We start from the raw sequence: 24,841 nt of genomic DNA, 5'->3' as shown, positions 1-24,841 counted from the left end.
GGTATGTGCTATCAATTTGTACGATGTGGTGAGATGTGAATCAGTCTCCCTAAGACTCATTCCAAGAATGAGGTGATAATTGATTATTATGGAGCTTATAAGAGACCATGGAGCCAAGCATACTGGCCCATGCCTCTAATCCCAGTACTAGTGAGGCTGAGGTGGGAAGATTGCCATAAGTTTGGGGCTGGCCTACATTGCAGAGAGTTCCAGCCCAGCTTCAGCTGGAAACAAAAGTGGATATAATGCTCTTCACACAGTGGCAAGTGATAAATAGTTCTGCCAGCCATAAATAAATATTACATGCATGGAGGGACAAATGAATAGACAAGCAATGAGATAAAAACTGTATTGCAGGTTCCCGTGTAGATTTTCCTCTAGACTTCTGTTTAAGGGATGGAGAAGACGGTGATTGGTAGAGTTTGGTAATGCTGGTAAAGGACAGATTTGCTCCTAGTGTCTCCTAAGGGAAAGAACCATGACTTGGTGAACCCATACTGTCTGTTGGCAGAATTTCTATTCCAGTTATTAGGAACCAGATCTGCAGACAGAGAGTTGGCTGAGTTCTTACCAGGGGATCATTACTGAACAATTAAAATGAAAATAAGTATTTTATGTACCTTGTTCCTTGTTGGAGCAACCTGCACAGTTTCAAACCTACTCTTTTTCCATTTATACCCACACCTACTCTTTTTCCATCAGACCCAAGGCTTCATGGTCTGCCTTGTTCCTATTTTGGTGTCCTCTATTTTATTTTATTTTATTTTATTTTATTTTATTTTATGTGGCATAAATGCATGGAGTACTTCTTCCTTTCACTTCCAAATCTACACAGCTACTTGTTTGTCAGATCCTATTGCCAGAACAATTGTTCACTGTTCTTTATGGCATATGGCATCCTTCCCTACTAGAAGAATGATCAGAAAGGGACCAATAAGCAAGGAGCCTCACCAGTTCTCCAAACAGTTGTGGAATAAGATAAACCTGAAGGTGTGGCTTTCCCTGAAAACATACTATCTAAATTGAACTTTCCTGGTAAACTCCTCCTGTGGAAAGCTTCCTTTTGATGATGGTCTTTTTCAGACAAAGAGACTGCTTTTCCACTCACCTTTGTTCTCCACTGAACTACTGTTCAGTTTTGGGAACATATTTCAGTTCACTTTTAACGTTCTGGATCTCCAGGAGGTTGACAGCAGGTCCTGGGAGTTTCTTAGCTCCAGGAATTGGTTTCTTCTCTTCCTCCGAAGTGGAAGGAGCCCCCTAAAAAGAAACGGGGAGAAATTCAACTCACCAAAAACAAGATTGTTCCTTCTCTCTTGTTCATAGAATAGAGCATGAAAACTCTATCATGAAAAAAATATCAAAGGAAGAAAAGTCAAAATACAATTCTAGCCTAATGACTTTCTCCTGTATTCCTGTTCAGATACCCCTAGAGTTTCAACAAAATTCCCTGAAATTTGTACAGGAATGTAAAATAATGTTGTAAGGGGGAAAGTCCTTTCCATAAGACTTAGGACACATTAGACAACAGTTCAGTGTGGTAACTAAAAAGTACTGCCAACGGTTAAAAGGAGTTGTGTTTCTCACAAAAGAACATTCTAAAAATGACTCTGACTTAATACCATACCATTATCAGATACCTGATGGCAGAAATCTGTAAAACGTCAGTGCTCAGTTAGCCTTAATTAGTTCAGGAGCTTGCTTGCAAAAATTTGTTCAGAGTATGGTGGCTATGAGCCTTTTGTTCTATGGCTCTTTGGGGAAACATAAACAAACTCAGAAGGACATAGGAAAACACCTTTGAATAAGAGAGGGAATGAGAGAGGCCAACTTTTGCCTGCTGCTTTGAGTAGTTTAAATTTCTTGTCATTAAAAGAATCTCAACTTTAGGGAGGGACACACAGCCTTTTCTTTTTGTGTGGCTTCTCTAGTGCCTGATGACAGAGGCTCGAATGTATAATGGATGATTTTCGTTTAACTAGCTAATCCCATATCAACCCACACCTCTATGTGCATGCACCAAGCATGTATAGAAAAGGACTATAAAACATTAAAATCAGTTGCTGTGTACAGCTCCATCTAGTTACTAGAGAAGAAAATTACATGCTAGTCTGTTATTCCTATTTGCCTGAAAGGGAGATATTGGAGGACATTTGATCACCCTAACAGCCAGGATATCAATCTTTGGATCAGATTACTTCAGGGGTAACTTAGTGACTGCCCTAACTCCTTGTCACTAAAATCTATTCATCACCATGCAGTGGTCATGCTTACCATATGCCATGTTAGCAAATGACTTGAGTACAGCAGCATCCTCAAGGTGACCCCATACCTGGTAGGCAGGGACTCCTCCCATGAAAAACTTAAGCTGGAGAGTTGAGCTTAGAGCCATGCTGAGGTCTGTGTTTCTTCCACTAAGCCCCTCCCTCTTCTTCCCCTGCATCTGGGTCTCATTAACTCTTCTATAGCTTTCTCCCATCCTTTCTTACAAGTGTTTCCCCCCAATAAATGCTCTGCCCCTTAAATGTCTGTTTCTTAGAACATAGTTCCCAGTGCAGAACTCTTATAGCTCTGTCTGCTTAACCAAGAACTGGGTAAATTTGTGTGTGTGTGTGTGTGTGTGTGTGTATGCCTGTTGTGCATGTGCCTACTATGTGCATGCATTTGTCAGGGATGAGACACTCCACATTTGCCTCCTGTGAAGGACAGTGCTAAAACTAGTGCTGTGAGTCCAAGTCCTGTGCCTACCTGTGTCTCATTCTCAAATTGGTTAGCACTTAGAGGAAGAATGTGTTCAAGCTTCTCCAAACTCTGACAAATCACTAGGTAGATGTGTCCTTTATAGAACTGTTTTTAAGTTGTTTATTAGGGAGGATGAGTAAGCATAAAAGACTGAGGTGTTATTCCTCTTGTAATGGCTAATGGGACTTCCTATAGTTATTTTCTGTAAAACTGGCACAGTGATGATTGAATTGCTAATATGTTACCCACACCAAATGATAAAGTAACTCAATGAGGATGTATCTATTGCAAATCTCTGGAAGATATTTTTCGCTTAGGTCCATGTACAGAGCCCGAAACCTGGCTTCTTTTCTCCATGCAAACATATTCATCATTTGTAAGCATAGATACAGAAAAGGTTGTTAAAACTGTAAAACACCAACTTGAAGAACCAGGTATTCCAGAATGTTCTTTGCTGGGCTTTCAGGAAGGAATTTTTAACAAGGCTGTAAAGTGTTGCTTCTTCTTAAATAGGTGTAGCAATGAAATGAAAAATGTTTCAGCACTTATAAATGCTTCCACAGTTGGAGGTGGGTAGATCTCAATAAAGAAGCATAAAGAGAAAAATGTTTCCAGATCCTTCTGCTAAGTTCCCAGGTGAGTCACCTCCATGCTGGCACATTTAACACATACAGCCAATATCTACACTGAAGAGTCTGGGGCAGATTTATAAAGTGAACTTATACAGATTAATAATGGTAGTATTTAATGTTACACATCTTCCTATCACATTATTAATGTCTCAATTGACTGTTTTTTCAGTTTTTAATCAAGATAAGGCTTGGCATTTGATTAATCAAGGTGGCATATAATGGAGATTGTCACTATATGTACTAATTGACAGTATGGTATTGTTCAGGAAGCAGGACACATTTTTACACTGACATTCCACCACTTTTTATAAACATAATGAAAATCACATTTCTCTGCTTCCGCGAATTTACTATTATAAGAATTACAGTAAACTAAAGCATGAATAAAGAAGGTTCTACTTGACTAATGGAGGGTATCCCTTTTTACAGCTATCTCAATTCAGCAGGGTACTAGAGGCTATTTATTCTTCAGTGTACATGAAGACAGTGTGAGGGAAAACTTACCAACATCATTCTCCACTTCAGTGACAGCTCTGTGAAGGGAAATGCCTGCCTTGGGAATCACAGAGGATTTGCCAAACTTTTCAGAATGGTGAAGCATTTCCAAGCTACCCCAATTGCATGCCCTCCTTTACTACCAGATACCCTACTGAGTTTTTCCCTAGGCTCTTACATGAGGCAACAGACTTTGACCTACTCATTCCTGTTCAAAAGTAAAAACTCACTGATATCAGCCAACACTACTAGCTGTCCTAAGGTACACGTGCTAAGTCATTTCATCCTCATACCAAGTCTGTACATCTGCTTTTATTCCTACCTTACCAGTTAGGCTAATGTATGGAAAAGCAAAAAAATAAAATAAAAATAAAAATTTTCCCAAAGCCTTACAAGAAGTAACTGGATTAGAATTAAATAATATGTTTGTATCTTGTGAAGGGACCAAATGAAAGGAAATATTTAAGAGAAAGTCCCAATGTACTATTATGTAGCATAATAAGGATAATGATATTTCAGTTAAAGAGTGATTTGGAGACTCAAAAATGGCTCATTAGTATCCTCAGATGACTTGAAATAAACAGCTGTTTTTCTTATGCAAAAGAAATTGGATGGAAGAGCCCTATGTCCTGTACATGTCTATGTCTAATAAGTATGGAAGATACATTCCATGTCTGTAGACAAAGAAAAGGACTGGTCAGAAGCCACAGGTACACAAGAGATAGTCAGTGCTCAAAGACCTTGTCAGAAAGAAAATGACCCAGGCTCTTTTTATCTGCTGGGATACATCCATTTGTTCCCTTCTTAGAGGATGTCAAGATCAAAATGCCTTCTGAGTTTACCTGGGAGTCTAACTGACTAGGCTGGAGGTGAGCTGTTCTGGTTAATGATGGTGTGCTACAAATCACACATTATACTATGATTCTGTTAGCATGCAGGTTGGCAACACATCCTTAGTTTGTAAATAGGGATTACAGTAATAAATGTGGCTATGTAAGGTTATTCTGAATTCACATTCAAGTTCCTCGTTGAAACTACACCACTGAAGGTAGCTAGAGCCTCAAGCCAACCCACACAAATTCTACTTAACTCATCTTGTAGCTAAGACAAACCACCTAATTACTCCCCTTGTAATGTTTCTCTGGAAAATTTATTCTGAGGACCAAGCCAGCATTTGAACTACAAGGTCACTCCCTCCCTCAAACCACATAAGTCCTAAGAGTCCCTATCTGTTTGTTTGGGGTAAGGACCAGCCTTAGCTCTCTGTTCTACCCAATGAACCCCAAGAACAAGGAGTGGCATAATGCATAGAACATTTCTAGGGTCTAAGGATCCCTGTGGATATCTCATTATCTCTACTATATGAGGAATATCAATGGGCCATTTGAATACATGAGTGGTTAGAAAGTATATTGTCACAAACCTGATGATATATGTCCTAGGTGGTTTTATACAGTATGTTCAAATCATCAGACTAGGGACAAGAAACGAGTGATAGAAAAGTGCTACCCTAGCCTGCTAAGCAGGATACTCGTGTTATACAGGGAAGAATCCAAGCCTGCCTGCTATACAGAGGGAAGAGAAGTGAGCCCCACACCACTGTTATATCAGCCAATTTCATGAGAAAAGAGAACCAAGCTACCTTCTATCTGCTGTCTTAGTGACAGACACAATTTCAGAGGAAAGTGAAAAAGGAAAAATAAAATGGTAAATAAGGGGAGGTGAGGGTAGAGTCCTGTAGCCATCCCGTAAACTCCTCATGCCTCTTTCTTACAATCTGCAGAGCAAGAGGCTAGTCAGGGCAATTTCTGAAGAACTGCTTATTTATCAAATACCTACCAGACTATACCACATCCCTTATTCCATTCATTCCTTCCTGACAGCAGCACTCTGCGGGATGGAGGAGATTCTGCTTGGCTAACACAACCCATATACTTGATCCAAGTCGCAGACACAAAAATTAGTAGCTGAAATTCCAAAATTTGGTGATGCTATTCAAATACTTCATTTCCTCCTCTCCAAAGGAAAAAATCTTTTGGTTGGAGGCTAAAGCCTCCATGAACATGAAATTGCATATATGAAAAGGTTAGGTCCAGGACTAAGGTCATTTTAGGAAAGTTTGAAGTAGTGGGCCAAATATAAAAGTCATTTAAAAATCCTCACCTTTTAAAATGCCCTGATTTTTGTGTTAATGAAATGATCTATAAACCTTAATCCCACCTTCCTCAGAGTCAGACTTATCACATTTCAGCAGAGACATCACATGCAAATAAATGCATAGACCCGGGGAAGGCACTTGTTTCTGTTTGTTGCATTTATTCATTTTTGTCTCTATTTTAGCAAGATATTTGAATTGGGCAGGGAGGAAAAAATAGGGAAATACAGGGAGGAAGACCAGAAAGACGCCTTTGGAAAGATTTCCTTTCAAAGGAAGATCAAGATGATTGTTTGGATCTGAAAGTAATTCAATGCCCTTATTACTGAGCTCTAATTGAGGTTAATCTCCCATCAGAAGCTGCTCGAAGAACAAGTGACTAGTGTGAGCCCCAAAGCACCTGTGCACAAAATCAGTTGACAAGTAGGAGGAAGTCAAGCTTGGCATCTTCAAGCAACTTTGTCAGACACTTAGCCCTGGCTGAAATGGAAAGCAGGCACAGAATTTCCCTGCTAACTGAGAAGCCTTGCCTCTAGGAAGACTCAGGAGGGAACAGGCCTTGCTTATCTCTGTTAGGTTTCTTCCTCACCTCTGCCACAGGAGTAGCCTCTTTTCTTCTAGGGGGCTGCCCACCTCCTGGGCGAAAGGCTCCCATTGGAATATTGATGTTTGCCTGAAAGAGAAAACAGAGTAAATTTAGCTTAAGAATAGTAAGAAATTGCACTGACATTCTAAGACAGCAATCATCGTCAGGGAAATGCTTCTGAAATGTACATCTTCAAAGCTTTTGATCCAAAGAAAATTGCTATAACAACAGCACAAAAATATGCGAAGGAAAATTTCACTTCCACTTTCACACATTCCTGGCATTCACCTTTAGGTCTTTGCAGTGATTTTATAATTCCTGATTGGATGGAAGAATTTTGAAAACAGTGTGTTCTGACCATTGCCCTTCTGCAGTGCATTTTATTTTCCCCTTTCAGTGATGAGGAGGAAGGGACACATAACAATAGAAAAGGAGGAAAGAGCATCCACGGAAGTTATATGACATTTAGTTCTCCATCAGTTTCCTTTAAATGTACAATGATGTGGGTGCTATCACACTTCCTAAGTTGTCACCTCCTTCCTGTAGCATCCTGGCATGGTTCTAGCTTGACCTCAGGTTTCTGAGTGGACATTCTTCTATCTTCTCCCCAACACTATGATGTGTGGGACAGTAAAGAAAAGGGACAGTGCTATAAAATCAATTTCCTTTTTTTTTAATAAAAATTCAATTAGTATCCTTTATTAAGATAAAATACTAATCTCCTTCAGTGCCAAGCATAAAATATCTTATTGTAAACACAAAATATTTCAAACGCTAAAATATGTAAGAATATGTTGACACAGTAATTTGAACTTGAGAAGATAATATGTAAATTTAAATTTCACCCATATTTCTACAGACATCAAAAGGTGAAAATGTTTAATACATAGCAAAAATGTCTTCAAACAGTAGTACCACTCAAATAACAGTTTTAAAAACTAGAATGCATTTTTCCACTGAAGATAAAATGTTGCCTTATAAGTACTTGGATAGTTGGGATTTAAAAGGTGAAATTTCATTTTGATATGAATGAAAATGATGCCTAAGCAAAAAGAGCAAAATGTTTTGTTAACTTGTGACACAGAGTTGATGATTTGGGTACCATACCATTGAACTTATTAAGTCCTTTTGGAGTCACCTGGTATATGCTCTGTTGCCAGGGTAATGATTAACCCAAAACATAGGAAATAGCCAGTATCATTATTCACAAGACATGGCAGGTCTACATTTTGCTCCCAAAGAGCACGCTTGAAAACTCTCCTTCACGCTAGGATAATGCTGGTCCCATAGAAAGGAAACAAGTTTAGAAATGTTGGTAGCAAATAGAAAAATGCATCACTTTGATTCCAAGTAGTAGTTTTTATGAGCATATATGATAAATGAAACACATAGGATTAAGAGAAAGATAGAGCTTATGTACTGGCAAATATGTAGCAAAATTTCATGAATCTAATGAGATCATGATCTAACTATGTTGTCCAGGCTGCCCTCAAACTCCTACACTCAAGTGATCCTTCCTGTTTCAGCTTTCCCAATAAATGGAATTTCAGGAAGGCAGCACTACTACAGGTCACCTCTTATAATTTTAATTGTCATAACTCCTTCATTTCTTAGTAGGATGTAAAATAATGCTATTCACTAGGGATGGGTCTCGGCAACAGAATGTCCAGTTAAGATGAATGAGACTCTCAGTTAGATCTAGCACCACAAAGAATCAAAACTAAATAAAAGAGTAATAGTACTTCACATTTAACAGGATTTAGATAGAATGACATACATAGAGTCTTGAAATAAGACCAAAACAATGTGAACAGACTCAGAGAAGATGATCTATATTGAACCAATAGACTACTTCCTCCACTACATTTTGGATGAGAGAAGAAAGGTGTCATGTCAATGACTATTTGAGAGAAGAGTGATTAATTAAAAGTATAGTTAGAGCCATGTGTTATGCCACACACCTTAAATCTCAGCACTTGGTGGATTGAGAATTGGGGCTACAAAGAAAGACCCTGCCCAGACTCCTGAAAAAGAAATTTATTTAGAGCACCACATTCAACCAATTATGAATCTATAAAAGGTACCTTCCTAGGAGTGAATTTGGGTTAAAATGCTCTTTCTGGAAGACTCGGTCTTTAAGCCATTTAATCAAGATTATGCTTTACAATCAAATACAGTTCTCAGTAAGGAAACACACAAAAGTGATACTTAACAATATAACAGTTATGGGGTGAAAACTTTTTCTTGTTCGAAGATTAATTTTGAAGCCTCTTGTAGCTTCTCCATGGATGGTTTATAAGAGTGAAGTGGAGCTGGTAGTTTCTGTAGATTCTTTCTAATAGTCTTTCCTAAGAATGTGCCCCCTAATTGGTTATCTGATACATACTGGTCAGCCCTGAAATTATACACATACAAGAAACACTAAACTGGACTCAACATGCTATATTTAAATATTTATTGATATATGTAACATATACATTGTAAGAGCAAGGTTAAACAGAAAACGCCACCTTGAGAAATTCCCTGTGTAGCACAAGGCTGATTCAGCTCCACCCAAGGAACCATAAACAATTCCAAGGAGTACCCAAATTGTGCCCACCCTGGTCAAAATTAACCCATCCAGGTGATCAGGCAATGACTAACCTTGGTAAATAACATCTTCACACCACAGCTGTCCTTGTGGGCAACTGTTAGTAACAATTTTGGAATTCCTCTAGCTCCCATGCCAATGAATCCAAAGGTCACCAACTCTTACACAATCCTGAACAGCCAAGGTATGTACAACCCTGCTTGAAGTTTTTTCCTTTATAAACCCCTTGCAATTGAGGCCAGACACCCTTTTCCTACAGCTTCTGTGCCAGTTTGCAGGACAGGGTCCAAGCCTAGGCTTGTAATAAAAAGGAACTTTCCTTATTGCAGTTTGGGAGAGTCTTTTGTCTGGAAGGCTAAGGAGTTCTCATGACCTGGGTATAACGTGTGTGTGTGTGTGTGTGTGTGTGTGTGTGTGTGTGTGTGTGTGTGTGTGTGTTGATATATATGTATATCAAAGAAAGGGAAAAGGTTATGGAGAGGGAGCAGGAAGGTTGGAGACAGGAAAGGAAAGAAAAATTATGTAAAAAATTAAAACATATTACTAAACAAAAAGTAAAATGCAAAATAGATAGAAAAGGAGGGTTTACAAACTTTTCTTCACAAAACTCACTGTGAAGTTAAGATCATCATCTTTGTCGCACTAGTAAAACAGATTAAACCTCAAGGAGTTTTGAGTTTATGGTCAAGATCACATATACAGTACAACAAACAAAGGCCACGTTTCCAAATCAAACTTTTAGAGTTACCCTTTTTGCTCTACCAATCCAGTCTTCCAGGAGTTCTTTTCCCTTGGCTAAAGTTAGCTCTAACCATCTCTAAAATTGCAGAGTTTTACTTTGAGAGTGACCTTTGAAAAGAAGAACACAAAATGCATACTTCTGGAATAGATGCCAAACAAAAGCTATGGTGAAAAATGAGCCATTAACTCAATGACATGACACTTTTTTTTTCTTGAAGGCATCACTCAAGAAATCAAGAACCTAAATGGTTTTTAGAACAGCAAATATTGATGGGAACGAAAGCAGCCTGAAAACATGTTCAGTGGCCAATCATTACCATGCATCAATAAGGGAGTATAAGAGCAGTGCTTTGTCAACTCTGTCATGCACTACACTAGCAATAAGATAATTAGAAAGGCTTCGTTATAATAATTGTAGGGCAGTGATGTTTGAGTGACAAATTATAGGCTACGTTATAGCCATAGGGGGGAAAAACTTACAACTTAAATTTGGTGAGAAAATGTAGACCTGTAGATCAATTTTTCTTTTATCAGCCAGAAAACTGGGTCATATTCTTGCCTTATCACTGCCCCGCTCTATGTCTGAATATAAATAAAATACCTTTTCAATCACTCAGTACTTTTACCTACAAATTAGGTGCAGTATTTGTTATTCAAATTGTGTATAATGCAAGCTATACTTTTTGAGCTTCATTTTTTACTTTTTTCAGCATAATTCTTTGGGTATTTCACATCATTCATTCCTATCACATTTGCTTCCCAGTACTTCCCTACTCATCGCCCCCACCTTTGTGACGTCCTCCCAACAAAAAAAGTCCAATTTGTGGTAGCTATATATTCACTGAAGCATGGTCAAACTCCCAGTGGCCAGCATCTCAAATACTGAGTCCTTCCCCTCCCACACACCTGCTGGAAAGCCATTTATTGTAGAGAGCTACACGTCAGTATACTATACAGTTTTTAAGAGTTCCCTTCCATGGCTTCCTGTTTAGACTGTTACTATTTCTTTTCAGGGGGTAGGGTGGGATGGAGGTGGGTGTTGCCACAGAAGTCTTCCATGTCTTTCTTTCTCAACTGTGCATCTGCAGTCATTGTATCACTGCCAAAGCTCTGTGGCTCACAGAAGCATGGATCATGGCCTCCATGTGGTTTCTGGTGTCAGCACAGATCACAAACAGGGTTTGTGTTTGCAGCAGGACCACAGACAAAGCCCTCGGGTGCAGCAGGGGACCAGCGACAATCAATATTGATGTGAAGGCTATGGACATTTGTTTGGCCTTCAGTGAAAACACAGGCCATAGATATTAACACAGACCCCAGCTGCAATAGGACTATGGACCCCCAACAGTATTACTGTGGACAGGTCTGTGTTGATGTCTGTGACCCATGCTAGCACCAAGGTCACACTGATGTCTATGGTCTGTGCTTCAGCCTGAAGCCATGTTCTCATCCATGAGCAATGCTGCCACAGAGGTGGGGGGAATGTTGCACATTGATGTGGGTGACCTGAGCTTCCACCTGTGTCAGGGCCCATAAAAATAACTTCACTTCATTTTGACTTAAGGTCAGAGAGTTCAAAACTATCCTTACTCTTCCAAGGTTAAAGTCATGAGACCTAAAGGCCTAATGCATGGCTACTGTAGGATATTTGGTCTAAGGTGTAGATTTCTTATTTAAATGTCAAGAAACTTAGTATAAGGTGTGGTTACTCTTAACATTCAAAGTCAGATGATGAGAGATTTAGTCTACTGAATGTTTGGAAAATTAAGTAAATAAGTCTATTTATCCCTTGTATACTGATAAAGAAATATGTTGCCTTTCCACCACTTTTTGTTTGGGTATATTAGAATGTTGAAGAATAAACTTGCGGTGTTCAGTATTCAGTGGAATGCCCTCCTGACTCTATTCCGTGTCTCTGTCTTTTCCTTAGTATCTTTACTTGCCGTTTCTCAACCAACACTCCCCCTCTCAAGTATGAACTGGGCTAGTGCACTGAATCCGACTGAAGTCCCCTAAAGATGGGTTCCCACAGATGGCTCCTCAAAGTGGGGCACAAACAAACACAGGTTACTAGATACTTGGGGCCACAATGATGTCAAACCTATGCTGACATTGTATTGTAAACTATACTTTTTTTTTTAAAGACAGGGTTTATCTGTGTAGCTCTGACTTTCCTAAAACTCACTCTGTAGACCAAGCTAGCCTCAAACTCAAAGAGATCCATCTGCCTCTGCCTCCTGAGTGCTGGAATTAAAGGCATGCACCACTATCACATGACCAGCTATTCTTTGTATAATAGAACAAACACAGAAAAGGCTTGACATGAATGACCTAGAATTGATATTAAAATAAGAGATGGAAGAGAGAATCTCAGGCGCAGAAGATAAACTACAAGAAATAGATTCATCGACCAAAGAAAATCATAAATCCAACAAATCCTTAACACAAAACATCCAGGAAATGTGGGACATCATGAAAAGGCCAAACCTAACAATAATAGGCATAGACGAAGGTGAGGAAGCCCAGCTCAAAGGTGCTGAAAACATATTCAACAAAATCATCGAGGAAAACTTCCCAAATCTGAAGAAGGACATGCCCATGAAAGTACAAGAAGCATACCAAACCCCAAATAGGCTAGACCAAAGAAAAAAGACCCCTCGACATATAATAATCAAAACACCTAGCATACAGAATAAAGAAAGAATATTAAGAGCAGCGAAGGAAAAAGGACAGGAAACATATAAAGGCAGACCTATCAAAATTACACCTGACTTCTCCATGGAAACCCTCAAGGCCAGAAGGTCCTGGATAGATGTTCTAAAAGTATTAAGAGAACACGGATGCCAGCCTAGGTTACTATATCCAGCAAAACTCTCAATCAATATAGATGGATAGAACAAGATATTTAATGGCAAAACCAGATTTTCCCAATACTTATCTACAAATCCAGCCCTACAGAAAGTATTAGAAGGAAAACTCCAACCCAAGAAAGGTAACTACGCCCACAAAAATGTAGGCAACAGGTAATCCAATGACACCAGAAACCTAGGGTGAAGCAGAACAAATATATTCACAATACCACTGCCAACAACAAACCTAAATCAAACAAGCATCAACAATCAATGGTCCTTACTCACCCTCAACATTAATGGTCTTAACTCACCTATAAAAAGACACAGGCTAACAAAATATGAATCTATATACACTCTCTATAAATACAAAGGAAGAAGATCCTTTGGGATTTTTGTTTCCCTTTGCAATGCATCTCTTAGTTCCTTTGTTTTTTTGTTGTTGTTGTTGTTGTTTTGTTTTGTTTTTGTTCATTCACTTGTTTGTTTGTTTGTGTTTTTGTTGTTGTTGCTTTTGAGACAGGGTATCTCGGTGTAGCCTTGGCCATCCTGGAACTTACTCTCTGCTTCTCTCTCTGCCTCTCTGCTTCTCTCTCTGCCTCTCTCTCCCTCTGCCCCTCTGCCCCTCTGCCCCTCTGCCCCTCTGCCCCTGCCTCCCAAGTGCTTGAACTAAATGTGTGTTCCATTATCTCCAAGCTTGCTACTCTTACTTGTTGTTGCTGTTTGAAGCTCATGCATGGTAGATATCTTGAAATATGACCCTGATATAATAGACCTGTTTCATCACCTTCCCAAGCTATATGTAATTTGTTATATTCTTTAAATTGGGAATGGAAAAAATTAACAGGTCATCTTTGGCTTGAGCTGGATACTGTTTCCTGATAAAAGACCTATCTGATGTGAAACTAATACTGTTCTTGATCTCACCAGGTGAAGAAAAGTATAAAGAATTCCCTGTAAGTTAATTCCAACACTCCCTTAATTATTTGTATTGTTCTCCTTCCTTGGCTCTAGGCTTTGAGCCAGAAGGATTCTGGAAACAATATTCCTTCCTCAGTCACTACAATATGACTTACAGTGGGATGACATCTACTTTCCCCAGTGGGTTAGATTTTGATAGCTGCTACTCACTGGGTTCCTCATTCTACAGCCACTGATCTATCCTCCCTCCTTTCTTGTCCCCACTCACTAGCTCTTTGTATTACAAAGACTGCTGTGATTTATCTGAACATTGTGTGTTTGTTTGAGAGGACTCCCGTACCCACTGATCAGTCTTTGCTTTCAAATGTACCAGCATGCCCTGCCAGTATTGATGGCCTCTGTGTGCCATTTTACTATGGCAAATGGTGAACCCTATAGGTTTTGATGTTTCAGAATTTCTTTCTGCTTTGTCCTATTCTCGGGACTTGTCCTTCTCTGAATGAGAAGGCACTTTAAGATTTATTGCATCTTTACTGAAGATTTTCAGAAAGAAGTGTGCTTTTAGACTAGAAAATGAGATTTTTTTTGTTGTATTAGCCTAAAATAAGAGAAGCAGAAGACACATACCTCTGACAACTAAAAGATAGCCAATTCATGTTAAAATAAAATCCTACAGCTGTATAATGCATAACAACCTAGGAATTCTTGAAATTATGAATCGATTTAAAACATCAAACTTCCCCACTAAACAGTTTTGAGAAAATCCCAGTCACCAATGATGTTTAATTCTGCAAGGTCTACGCCCAAACACTGTTCTCAACATTTTTTTGTTCTCTTTAATCATTTCCTGAATGACTCAACTGTAATCTTGTCATCCATGGTAAAACAGGTTTCAGGAATGTACTGTACAGCTTTTAAGACAATGTGCATAATTGGTTAGGGGGCAGGTTATATTTCTGCAGCACTTGTAAATATCAGCAGTAAAAACATGACATCTTGTAGTCAAGGTATGATTGCTCGCTTCATGTGACAATGTTTGAGCCTTCATCAAAGCATCAGACAGCATTGGCTGGAGTAACACCAAACCCACTTGAGAGTTAGACTACTATATTCAAGTTCTTGCTACACTTTAATGGAACCAGATTGGACATCATAAACAGTGTGTTTGAATGGTTTATGTGAGAAAGAAACAGTAGATCTATGATCAAGGAAAAGTCTTGCCTCAATAGTTAAACAAACATCAAATGAAAGTTAATTTTTTGTTTTAAATTTAAATAAAATATGAAGGAAAGTATGTGTCATTGGTAGTATTTTTAGCTTAATCAATGATTAGATGACCAACCATGCAGGATGGTAGTCTGCTCCTTTGTAGTAAGGACTGTCATATGCTTAGAATCCTTTTTTAAAAACTGGAAATACAACCTAGGAAAAACAGTCCATAAAACCTGTCTGTACATAGCCTTTTCTTTGACAGATGATGCTTTCTGTTTCCATGCAGCCTTTGTGCCCTAGGCTATGGAGAGAGCAAAGATAAAGGGTGGGTAAAATAAAGAAGTACTAAAATGTGTGGTATTAAAATATTACATTCTGCATGTGGATTGCATAGCAAGGGAAACTTTACCATAGTAAGAAACCGCACTCCCTAACAATACATGTCTCAGATAATCATTCCTTTGAGTGCATGATAAAAGAGTTATATTTATGATCACACAAAGCTTGATTAAGTCAGTTAAGAAAGAGGTAATACAATGGCCATGCTTGCTTATATTTCAAGACCACGGTCGTCATGGAATTATTTTGCTTTGTGCTTCTCACTTCAAATCGCTTGTCTTTAATGTTACTTTAAGTGGCTATAGCATTCTTATTAAAAAGATACCATTTATGAATGTTGGTTGAATTCTTTAAGAGGAAAACACAAGTCATCCATGAAAAAGTATTGCATCTCTGATGGGCTTGTCACTTGGGGTAGTTCATAGACATTCACCTCTGTATCAAGTGTGGGGGAAGTTAGCAATAAGATCACAGAACACTGCATTTTGGGATAACAGTGAATGACTGAATCACGACTAGATAATCCTTGGTACATCAGTTAATTTTTTTTACAACCCTGACTTGTGATATATGAAAGCTACACTGCACTGTAGCATGTACACAGTATTTGAATAACTATAACTATTTTTTATAGAAAAGTAAAGCCTTGGAAACTATTCTCAGGAGATTTATGGGCTATTAGAAGTTGGCCAGGGCCTTAAAGGTCATTTGACACAACATCTTCTATTTGCAAATCATGAGGACATCACGGAGAACAGCCACAATTAGGGCATAAGCCTCTGTTCTAGTCAGTCATGACATTATTACATCTCAATGGAGAGGACAAATATCAGAAAGAATGGATCAATGACAACCCAGAGATGGCTGGTTCTGGTGAGCTGAGGCCTGTGGGGACTCCCAAAATTGGTGTGCTGATGAAGGACATTAGATGGAACCAAGGGCTGGTATCACTTGGTCTCATTAGAGAATGCCACTGCACAGATGGCTGATGGCATTAGATTTCTCAGCCATTCTAACTTTCCTGCCACCTGTCATGTCACATCCCTTCAGCGGAAGGGAACACACTCAGTGTGCAGGGTGTGCTGATGTTGCCTTGGTTGCAGCTTCATTATAATCAACAATGGGATTGTCAAGTTGCAATCCTCAGGACAAATGCAACCCACCACCTAAAGTTTAAATTTTAAACATGCCATTGACAAACAGACACATTCATCCACTTATGGCCCTGTGATTACTTTGGGGAATAATAGCAGAGATGATCATTGAAGCAGATGTAACAATTCAAAGCCTAACATATTTACTGTCTATCTGGTTCTTTCTGGAAAATGTTTTGTCAGCCTCTGATACAGAACTTTACAAGCAGCTTAAAGAGCTCTCTCTAGTCTATGGAAAAGTCAACTGGCTCCTTCAGAATGTTTTGATGTTGTTGGCTGAGACAATGTAATAGGGAATAATAGTAGACTTACACTCCCCTTACAGTTCAAAGGCCATCTTCAACAAACATGAAAGACACCTTACCTTCTGTAAGGATGAGCCTAAGTCTAACTTCCCTGTTACTCTGTCATGGGTAAATGGAGTCCCTTGCATTGCACAGGGAGAAAACTCACCTTTTGAGGGGTATGTGTACCAGAAGCCAGGGATTTATCATAAACTATCTAGTTTATTCATTGTTACAGTCCCATTACATAGTAATGTTTGCCACAATTTTACAGAAAAGAAAACTAAAGATGCTTAAAACCACAGAGATTTGTAATTGCTTGACTTCGATATTTTCTGACACACTCTTAAAATGCCTGCCTATGAGAAGTACTTGAAAGTGGCTCAGTTCACTTAATCCAGACAAAACAGAGATCTAAAGCTAAGCTGTTAGAAATTTATACTACAAATCACTATTCTGCAAGAGTTCTCATTGAAAAGTCCAAAATGTTTAGAGAACACTGTCTTCATGAGAAGAATAAGATGCTGTTAAGAAGTAATGCACTCTGAAAAAGTTTCCTAGTTATGGCAACTCCTTTATTATTTGGTTGGTTGGTTTTCTTGCTTGTTGTTTGGTTGTTTGGTTGATTTGTTTTTTTTTTGTTTTTTTTTTTTTGTGTGTGTGTGTGTGTTTTGTTTTTATTTTTTGAGATAGGGTTTCTCTGTGTACCCCTGGCTGCCCTAGAACTCACTCTGTAAACCAGGCAGGCCTGTAACTCAGACATCTACCTAGCTCTGCCTCATGAGTGCTGGAAAAAAGGGATGCACCACCACTGCCCAGCCAATTATAGACACTCTTAACCAAATTAACAATATCCTGTGAAAGTTAGGGTATTCTAAGGCATACACTTTGATAATTGAGAAAAACAGATAGTGATGATGATGACTGATTGATAGGTGATAGCAGCCATTTATTAAGTAATTACTATCATTCTGGCACTGGCCTAACAGCAACATGTATTAAACTCATTTCATACTTGCATAAACACTATGAAACATGTCCTGCTACTCATTTCATTAACAGATAAACAAAATATGGATTACAAAGAAGATATACTACTTGTCCAAAGTCATGTAGTTATTAAATACTGCAAACTATGCATTTATCAAGTACAGAAATGAGGTATCAATTCATTCTTTTGTACCCAACTCCTGGTACATACTATGCCCCCTGAAAATGTCAGTTGAATAGAATTGCAGATAAAAGACTTTTAAAAAAAGTAATTATGGACTAGAAAAATTGGTCAGAGGTTCAGAGCAGTGACTCCTTTTTCAGAAGACCCAGGTTCCATTTCCAGGACTCACGTGATGGATCTGACTTCCTCTTTAAGCTTCTGTGGGCACTGGACACCAGGCACATGTGGTACACATACATACGTACAGGCAAAACAACCACACACATAAAAATAAAGTAATTTTTAAAAATTAAAGTGACTAAAGTGTGTTGATTAGACTATTTAAGAGCATCTGATGATATTTACACAATCAGAGTTTTCTCTCATCGGATTTTGGGTTTGCTCCAGAGAAAATCATAATCCAATGTCCTTACTATGAACCATTTTGTATTGTATCACCACTTTCATGTTTTGTTTAATGTGCCCTGTTAAAGGTTAATGTAAAAATGATCGGAAAATATCAGATGGTGCCACAACAAAAAAATATTTCATCTGAAAGGCCATTAAATAGGTCTTTTGGTGAAAGATCAAATATATTGAAAGAGACAATACCACATCCATAAGGAACCACTGATTGCCCTTGTTGGTAAAGTGGATGGATTTTTTTGTAATGCAACATAATAACAGCTATTGAGAATGGTCAATAGTGGCTTTTTAAATATTGCAAGCCTTAAAATACATCAAGGTCAAATTTAGTAAATAAAATGCTAGTGAATTTTCAGTGCAGATTTGTGTGAGCCAGAGGGCACTAAGGAAGAAAAATCAATACACTTTTAGTTTTAAAAGGAAGGGATTGAAAAGAAGCTTGATAGTGTTTTGAAAAATAAAAAGGAGATTTTCTGTTTAGCACTTCAAGAGCTTGGAGTACAGCAATCACAACTCTAATACAAACTACCCTTGTGGTCTTAAATAGAATAATGGCTGCTTTCCAATGATAACTTACTATTCTATTTTGGGGATCTCATTTGCTAATTCTTAAACAGAACTACTATTACCTCCATTTCACAGGTTTGGAAATGGAGGTCCAGAGGGGTAAAACAGCAGGAAGTCCTTTTCCATGTTTCTGCACCAGCTCAAGATGGATTCAGGACTGTAGTCTGTTTCAGAGTCCATGCTACTATTTGAATACCATGCAAAAGAGAAGATTCAAAGGCTAAAGTTTCACAGGTTCAGGCAACAAAATAATGCCCACTGCCATTATCAGCATATATCAGAGACTCACCAGATGGAGATACCAGAATACTGAATGTCGGCATGTGGAAGGGAATCCTTGCCAAATGCATAGGCCCCTCCTTGAACTTGCTCAGGGACAGGTTTCCAGAGACTGGTGTCCATCTTGCCATTTAAGAACTCCATCAATTTAAGGGTATGCATTAGTCATTACAAGTAAAGATCTGTCTCCCCAGCACTCTTCCCCACTGCTATATATACTAGGATTTCTCGAACCTTCATCAGCATGTTCACAGCCTGGCCAAATGTTCACAGACCCCTACAAAGCTCCATCAGCCATTTACAATTGTGTTTGGTTTGTGTTTGGTGCATTAGAATTACAATACTTGAGAGTTACTGCATGCCATGCAGCGTTCAGGAAAGCCCAGAAGGGGAAGAAATTTCTTCAGTGAAAGCACAGCTAGATTATGTGTTGACAAAAGGAAAACAGAATTTGACAGTAAAGTATTGTGCCCAGAGTCCCAGGCTGGGAACTATTTGACAGTCAAACTTGGAGCCCTCAAAAAGAAACAACAGAATAAGTGTTGGATAAAAGCCAATACTGAAAGTTATTTTCATATTGTAACTACATTTCAAAATGCTTGCTTCTCTGTCTCCTCTTTGTGGATGACACTTAAGTCTTTTTAAGCAACCAAAGAGATTGTTGGAATAGCATGAGGAAAATTAATAACCTATGAGCTTGAACTCACAAGGCTTTGGAAAAACAGTTGACTTAAGTCATTGTTTAAAAAGAGATTTATTTTATTTTATCAGTTCTAGGAATTGAATTCAGATCTTTACACATACTATTTGTGTGCTATAGTACTGAGCTAAAGCTCCTGCTCAAAAAGATATATTTTAAACAAATGAGTCAAGAAAACTGTGACCTATTGCTATATCCCTATATCAGTTGATTATAAGAATGAAAATTGAATGTTCTATTCTCGATCAATGCACATATAAAATCCTATGTATACAAACATACTATATTTTAATTAACCTATAATAGCTATATGTCCTTATGGGGAACAGTATATTTTAGTAGTATATTTTAATACATACCTACCAGATATACTGATCAAATCAGATTAAGTATTGTTTCCTATGCGTTGTTATTTTGGAGCCTTCTGGAGCCTCTCTCTGGTTCTTCATAAAAGACAGATCAGGTTCTTGTGAATCTAGTACCTTTTGTTGAGTGTAATTCTTATTTATGAATTTTGATTGCCTTGTGATTCATAGCAATCAAAAGTAGCATTGGTTCTCAGTTATACCCTATCGGTTTTAAAGCCCTTTCTCAAATCTGCCTCCTAAGTCTCATAAATAGGAACTTTGTTTTCTTCTTAAAGTTAATGATCAGTTAGAGATGAACAAATTGCAGTTGGCATGACTTACTAAGGAATCAGACCAGAAGCCAGAGTTGTTGGTAAAACACAAATACACCTACTTACCTGGATGGTTCTAACGTTAGAAATTGGCTGTTTCGACATATTCACGACGTCTTACCCCTAAAAAAATAAACAAGACACTGTAAAAGTGACAGCCTTCAGATTCAAGGTCTTGATAAATTAGAATTTTAACTCATGATTCAACTGGGCAGTTGCCCCTTTCGCTGGGCATATATTCTTTCAGTCTCAGTTTCTGCAGTTACTTGGAGACTCTTTCCCAATGCCTCAGGGAGAGAGAACACTAGAGCACCTCGATAAATCATTCAGGAGGAGATATACTGAGATCCCTTGCCCTGATGCAAACGATAGGTGATCAGAAACTTGAAAGGCCCTATCATCTCTTTGCCTGCCCTCCTGACCTTCTGCCAAGAGCAGCAAACTGAAGAGGTGGTGGGAATAAAACACCTTTGTTCGGCCGAGGCTCTCAGCTCGAAGCTGAACTTTTGATCTGTACTTACTGTTGTCAGGGAAGCTACTCACTTCACCAGGGGCAACTCTTCTCGGTAGAATACCCAAAGATGTCTCCGAATATCCTCTCTCAGCAGGGCATACAGCTCTTCTCCTGGAGACTTGGGAGACTCTGAGTCCCCAACAAGCCAAGGTTCCAGAACACTGGAAACCAGAATGTTCTAGACCAATCTCCGTTCAGAATTATGACGACATAATGGACCCCCGACCCCGGATGTAAAAGTGCTTTCCTCCCCAGCTTTCTTTAAACACACGAGACCTAACTTTGATCAATGGGAACAAAGCCCATCTAGGGATGTAGGCTATGGTTTGTTGGAGTTAGAGGAACAAAGAATAATAATGAACCTAGCTCTGGCCTGTTTTTATAGCTGTCTGTTAAAAATCAACCAGATCAAGTAAAAAGTTAAACTCTCATTGAATTAAAGGCATTATCTGTTCAAAACCTTAAGAGTTGACTGAAGGGGGCTGGAGAGATGGCTCAGAGGTTAAGAACACTGTCCAATTCCTAGCAACCACATGGTGGCTCACAAACATCTGCAATATTTAAACCGGTTGGTGGTAGCACATGCCTTTAATCCCAGCACTGGGGAGGCAGAGGCAGGCTGATCTCTGTGAGTTCGAGACCAGCCTGGTCTACAAGAGCTAGTCCAAAGCCACAGAGAAACCCTGTCTGGAAAAAACAATAAAGAAAGGAAGAAAGAAAGAAGAAAGAAAGGAAGAAAAAGTTTACTGAGCGCTATGAATACGGTTAATGTGTGGCTGAATGAACACATGGAGCAGTATTAGTATTTCACACAAGTCATCTTAAGCTTAGGCAATGCCATTCACTATTTCTAGGCCTGTTTCCTCTTTTTAAAATGAACCTGCTTCACAGATTATGGTAAGATCTGAGTGACATAATGCCTCTGGCGAGGCTTTCTGAACTCTAGGGCATGGTATGAATGTTTGTTGCATTATTGCTGATGGCCACAGCTAACAACTTCTGAGTGCTGTGCTCATCCACAGCCTTAAGTATAGAGAAGAACTGGCACATAGTCTTCAACACAGAAATGAATGATCAGAAAACTTTGCAAAAATGCAAGGTTTTTTTGAGTTTAGATTTTAGCTTCTATTCTATGAAGATAAATAATTGTACATTTATTTTTTAAATATCTACAATTATTATATCTCATATATAGTTTTGGTGGCTATGTACATGAAAATAACAGAACTTTTAAAGTTTGGTCTAAATGTTTTGCCAAGATATAGCTACTGCTTCCACAATAAGGCTCCAAGAAGAGCCAATTTAAACACAGTTAAAAATTAAGAACAAAATATTGATCAATCAAAGATACATTTTTCTCTATGATCAGTTTTAAGTTGAGTGCTGTCTTCCTTCCAGCATCAAAGAGACATAAAGAACATTCTAATTTGCCATTTATTCTAGGGCATACAGCTCAAATCCAAAATGATATGCTTGGAAAAGCTTGATTTTTGACATTTCCACTTGCTAAAAGTTAAGAAAAATAATACAAAAATAATAGTTCTTATAAGACTTTAAATACCACAGTTTTCACTATATATGCATTACAACTAGAGTTGAATTAACATATCTTTTGAGATAGCCTTTCTCTGTGCAGCCCTGGCTGTCCTGGAACTAGCTCTGTAGACCAGGCTGGCCTCAAACTCACAGAGATCCACCTGCCTCTACATCCCAAGTGCTGGAATTAAAGGCAGGCACCACTGCTTTGCAACGTTGTTTGTTTTGGTTTTTGTTTAAGTTACTATATATTAATTTAAATCATGAGGATTAGGAAATGCCCTTATGTGATTACATTAGCAAGTTGAAATACGAAAGCAGCAAACAATGAGTGCTTTTACTTATACTGCATTGAGTTTTATCTGTGATTTATTTTTTTCCCTGACAGTTTGCACCAACCACTGGATTACAGTATTTTCTGGGACACCCTGAACCTAACAGATATATGGACTTTGTCTCCCCTATGGTAGCTTTGTTATATTCTCATTGGTATTTGAATCTCTTCTTAACATCTTCATCCATCTTCGTTAGACATCTATAGAAAGTCAATTCACTTCCTGCTCTCATTTCTCAACATCAGGCTAGAGAATATTTGTATAAATCAGTTCAGCAGCAGTTCCTGCTGTCCTCATTATTTGCAGAGAAATCAGGGCAAAGCCCGGTGATGAATAAAAATAGACAGTGTTCCCTGGCTGATTCCCTGGTTGAGCATTCACCTCCATCAGGATGTAGAGTGTAGTATACCTTCCCTCTACATCTGCATGCTTCTTCCATGGGTGGAAACAGCAAGAGATGCTTGCTATACTCTCACCACTACCCACTTCAGGACCACCGCTTTTTATCCAAATAGGTACTTTTTACAACACATAATTGCTACATCTGTCTCCTGGATCTGGCTAAAATTTGAAACACTACAAGTTTGACAAGGCATATATTGATTTAATAAACTGGTGAGGCTTGCCAACTGAGCACAGGTAAGTTTTTCCTGGCAGACTGTGGGAACTTTTAATGGTCTATATGCTGACTCATGGATGATGTAGACCTCTATTTGGTTTTGATTGGGCAGCACCTAATAGCTAGCTTCTAAATAAAAACCTTAAACTTACTAAAACCAGTCAACTTTAATATTACTTATTTCCCAAGATGAGATTACGGGGAAAATCAATCGCTGTTTGGAATGAAGAGCTTTGTTTGTTCTTTTGAAAGGTCAAGGAAATGAGTAAAGCTCTATCTCAAAGGGATTTATCTTCTATCCTGAAGCTAAAAATAATTCCCACGGAGGGTGTAGAATGATGTGCTGACCACTTCACTTTGCTGGGAGGAAAGAGAGAGTTTTTGCAGTTCCATACCTTGGAATCTGGTGCCCACGGAGACAAGGAAGGACACTGAGTACTGCCCTCTACCCTGCTGGGTACAGGAAAACAGCGACCAAAGCAAAGCTCTTGAAAAGATGATTCTGTCTATGCAAGCTTGTTGTTGAGACCAAGCCCGGCACTTGAGGAAAGGAGAAAAGTATTCTAAACTTATGCCTGAAAAGCATTCTAAACTTACGCCATCTAACACTCTCACAATGGTTTTATTTAGACAAACACACATACACACACACACACACACACACACACACACACACACAAAACTAATGTTCCAGCTTTCCTCTGCCCACACTTCTGATTAATTCTCAACTTAGAACCTGTAAGCAGTCTGCAGCTGACTGTAACACTAGCCAGCAGAGCTTCAAGGTCACAGTTATCATATCTGGATTGTGAGTATTTTCTTAACATCCCTGTTAATGAAAACCCCTTTAGTTCAATACACACACACACACACACACACACACACACACACACACACATACACACATGCACACACAAAGTATAAAATCAGGGTTACCACCAGTAAGAGGGGAATTGACAAAGAAGCTACACGCAGTACTTAGCCAAGTACAAAGTTCTGAGTAGTCACTTTGTTAGTGATCAAAGAAATTCCCTCTAGAAAGCTGTCAGCCAAAGCTTACCTGCTCTCTGGATTTGTTTACTGCCTGAGGACAGTCCCAGGCAGTCAGGTGAAAAAACACAAAGCTCTTTAGAGGATAGAAGGAACTCCCGGTGTCGTCTGAGCTAGGATCACAATTCCAGCGCTTTTCATGTAGCTGAAATAGCTGGAGTGCTCTGTGTCTCTTCAGTTCTGAGAGCTGCTCCTGGCTTGGGGCTAGAGGGGAACTCAGTTTAAGGCTAAGTGTTAAAGAGAATTCCTGTCATAGCTCACAGTTGTTCTTCCTAAATATAGA

The 24,841-nt window shown here is 38.7% G+C and overlaps 1 protein-coding gene across 1 annotated transcript; it reads right to left on the bottom strand.

Moving 5' to 3' along the window:
• Window positions 1-1,114: 1,114 nt before the first annotated feature.
• Smpx (small muscle protein X-linked) lies at window positions 1,115-24,841 on the bottom strand. Its single transcript, XM_051179231.1, has 6 exons — window positions 24,569-24,841; window positions 23,904-24,048; window positions 20,571-20,627; window positions 6,614-6,697; window positions 2,929-2,931; window positions 1,115-1,260 (listed from the first exon to the last, which is right to left on the bottom strand). The coding sequence occupies exons 3-6, from the start codon at window positions 20,607-20,609 to the stop codon at window positions 1,126-1,128; spliced, it is 261 nt and encodes an 86-aa protein (XP_051035188.1). The 5' UTR covers window positions 20,610-20,627; window positions 23,904-24,048; window positions 24,569-24,841; the 3' UTR covers window positions 1,115-1,125.

The sequence above is a fragment of the Phodopus roborovskii genome, unplaced genomic scaffold (genome assembly GCF_943737965.1).
Source record: "Phodopus roborovskii unplaced genomic scaffold, PHOROB, whole genome shotgun sequence".
Taxonomy (NCBI): Eukaryota; Metazoa; Chordata; class Mammalia; order Rodentia; family Cricetidae; genus Phodopus; species Phodopus roborovskii.
This window is presented reverse-complemented; position numbering and strand designations above follow the sequence as displayed.

Coding starts and splice junctions, on each gene's coding strand:
- Smpx (XM_051179231.1), bottom strand. CDS start 20,609: ATGTCGAAACAGCCAATTTCTAACGTTAGAACCATCCAG. Junction 6,698..20,570: donor CTAACGTTAGAACCATCCAG/GTAAGTAGGTGT, acceptor TTTCTCTTTCAG/GCAAACATCAATATTCCAAT.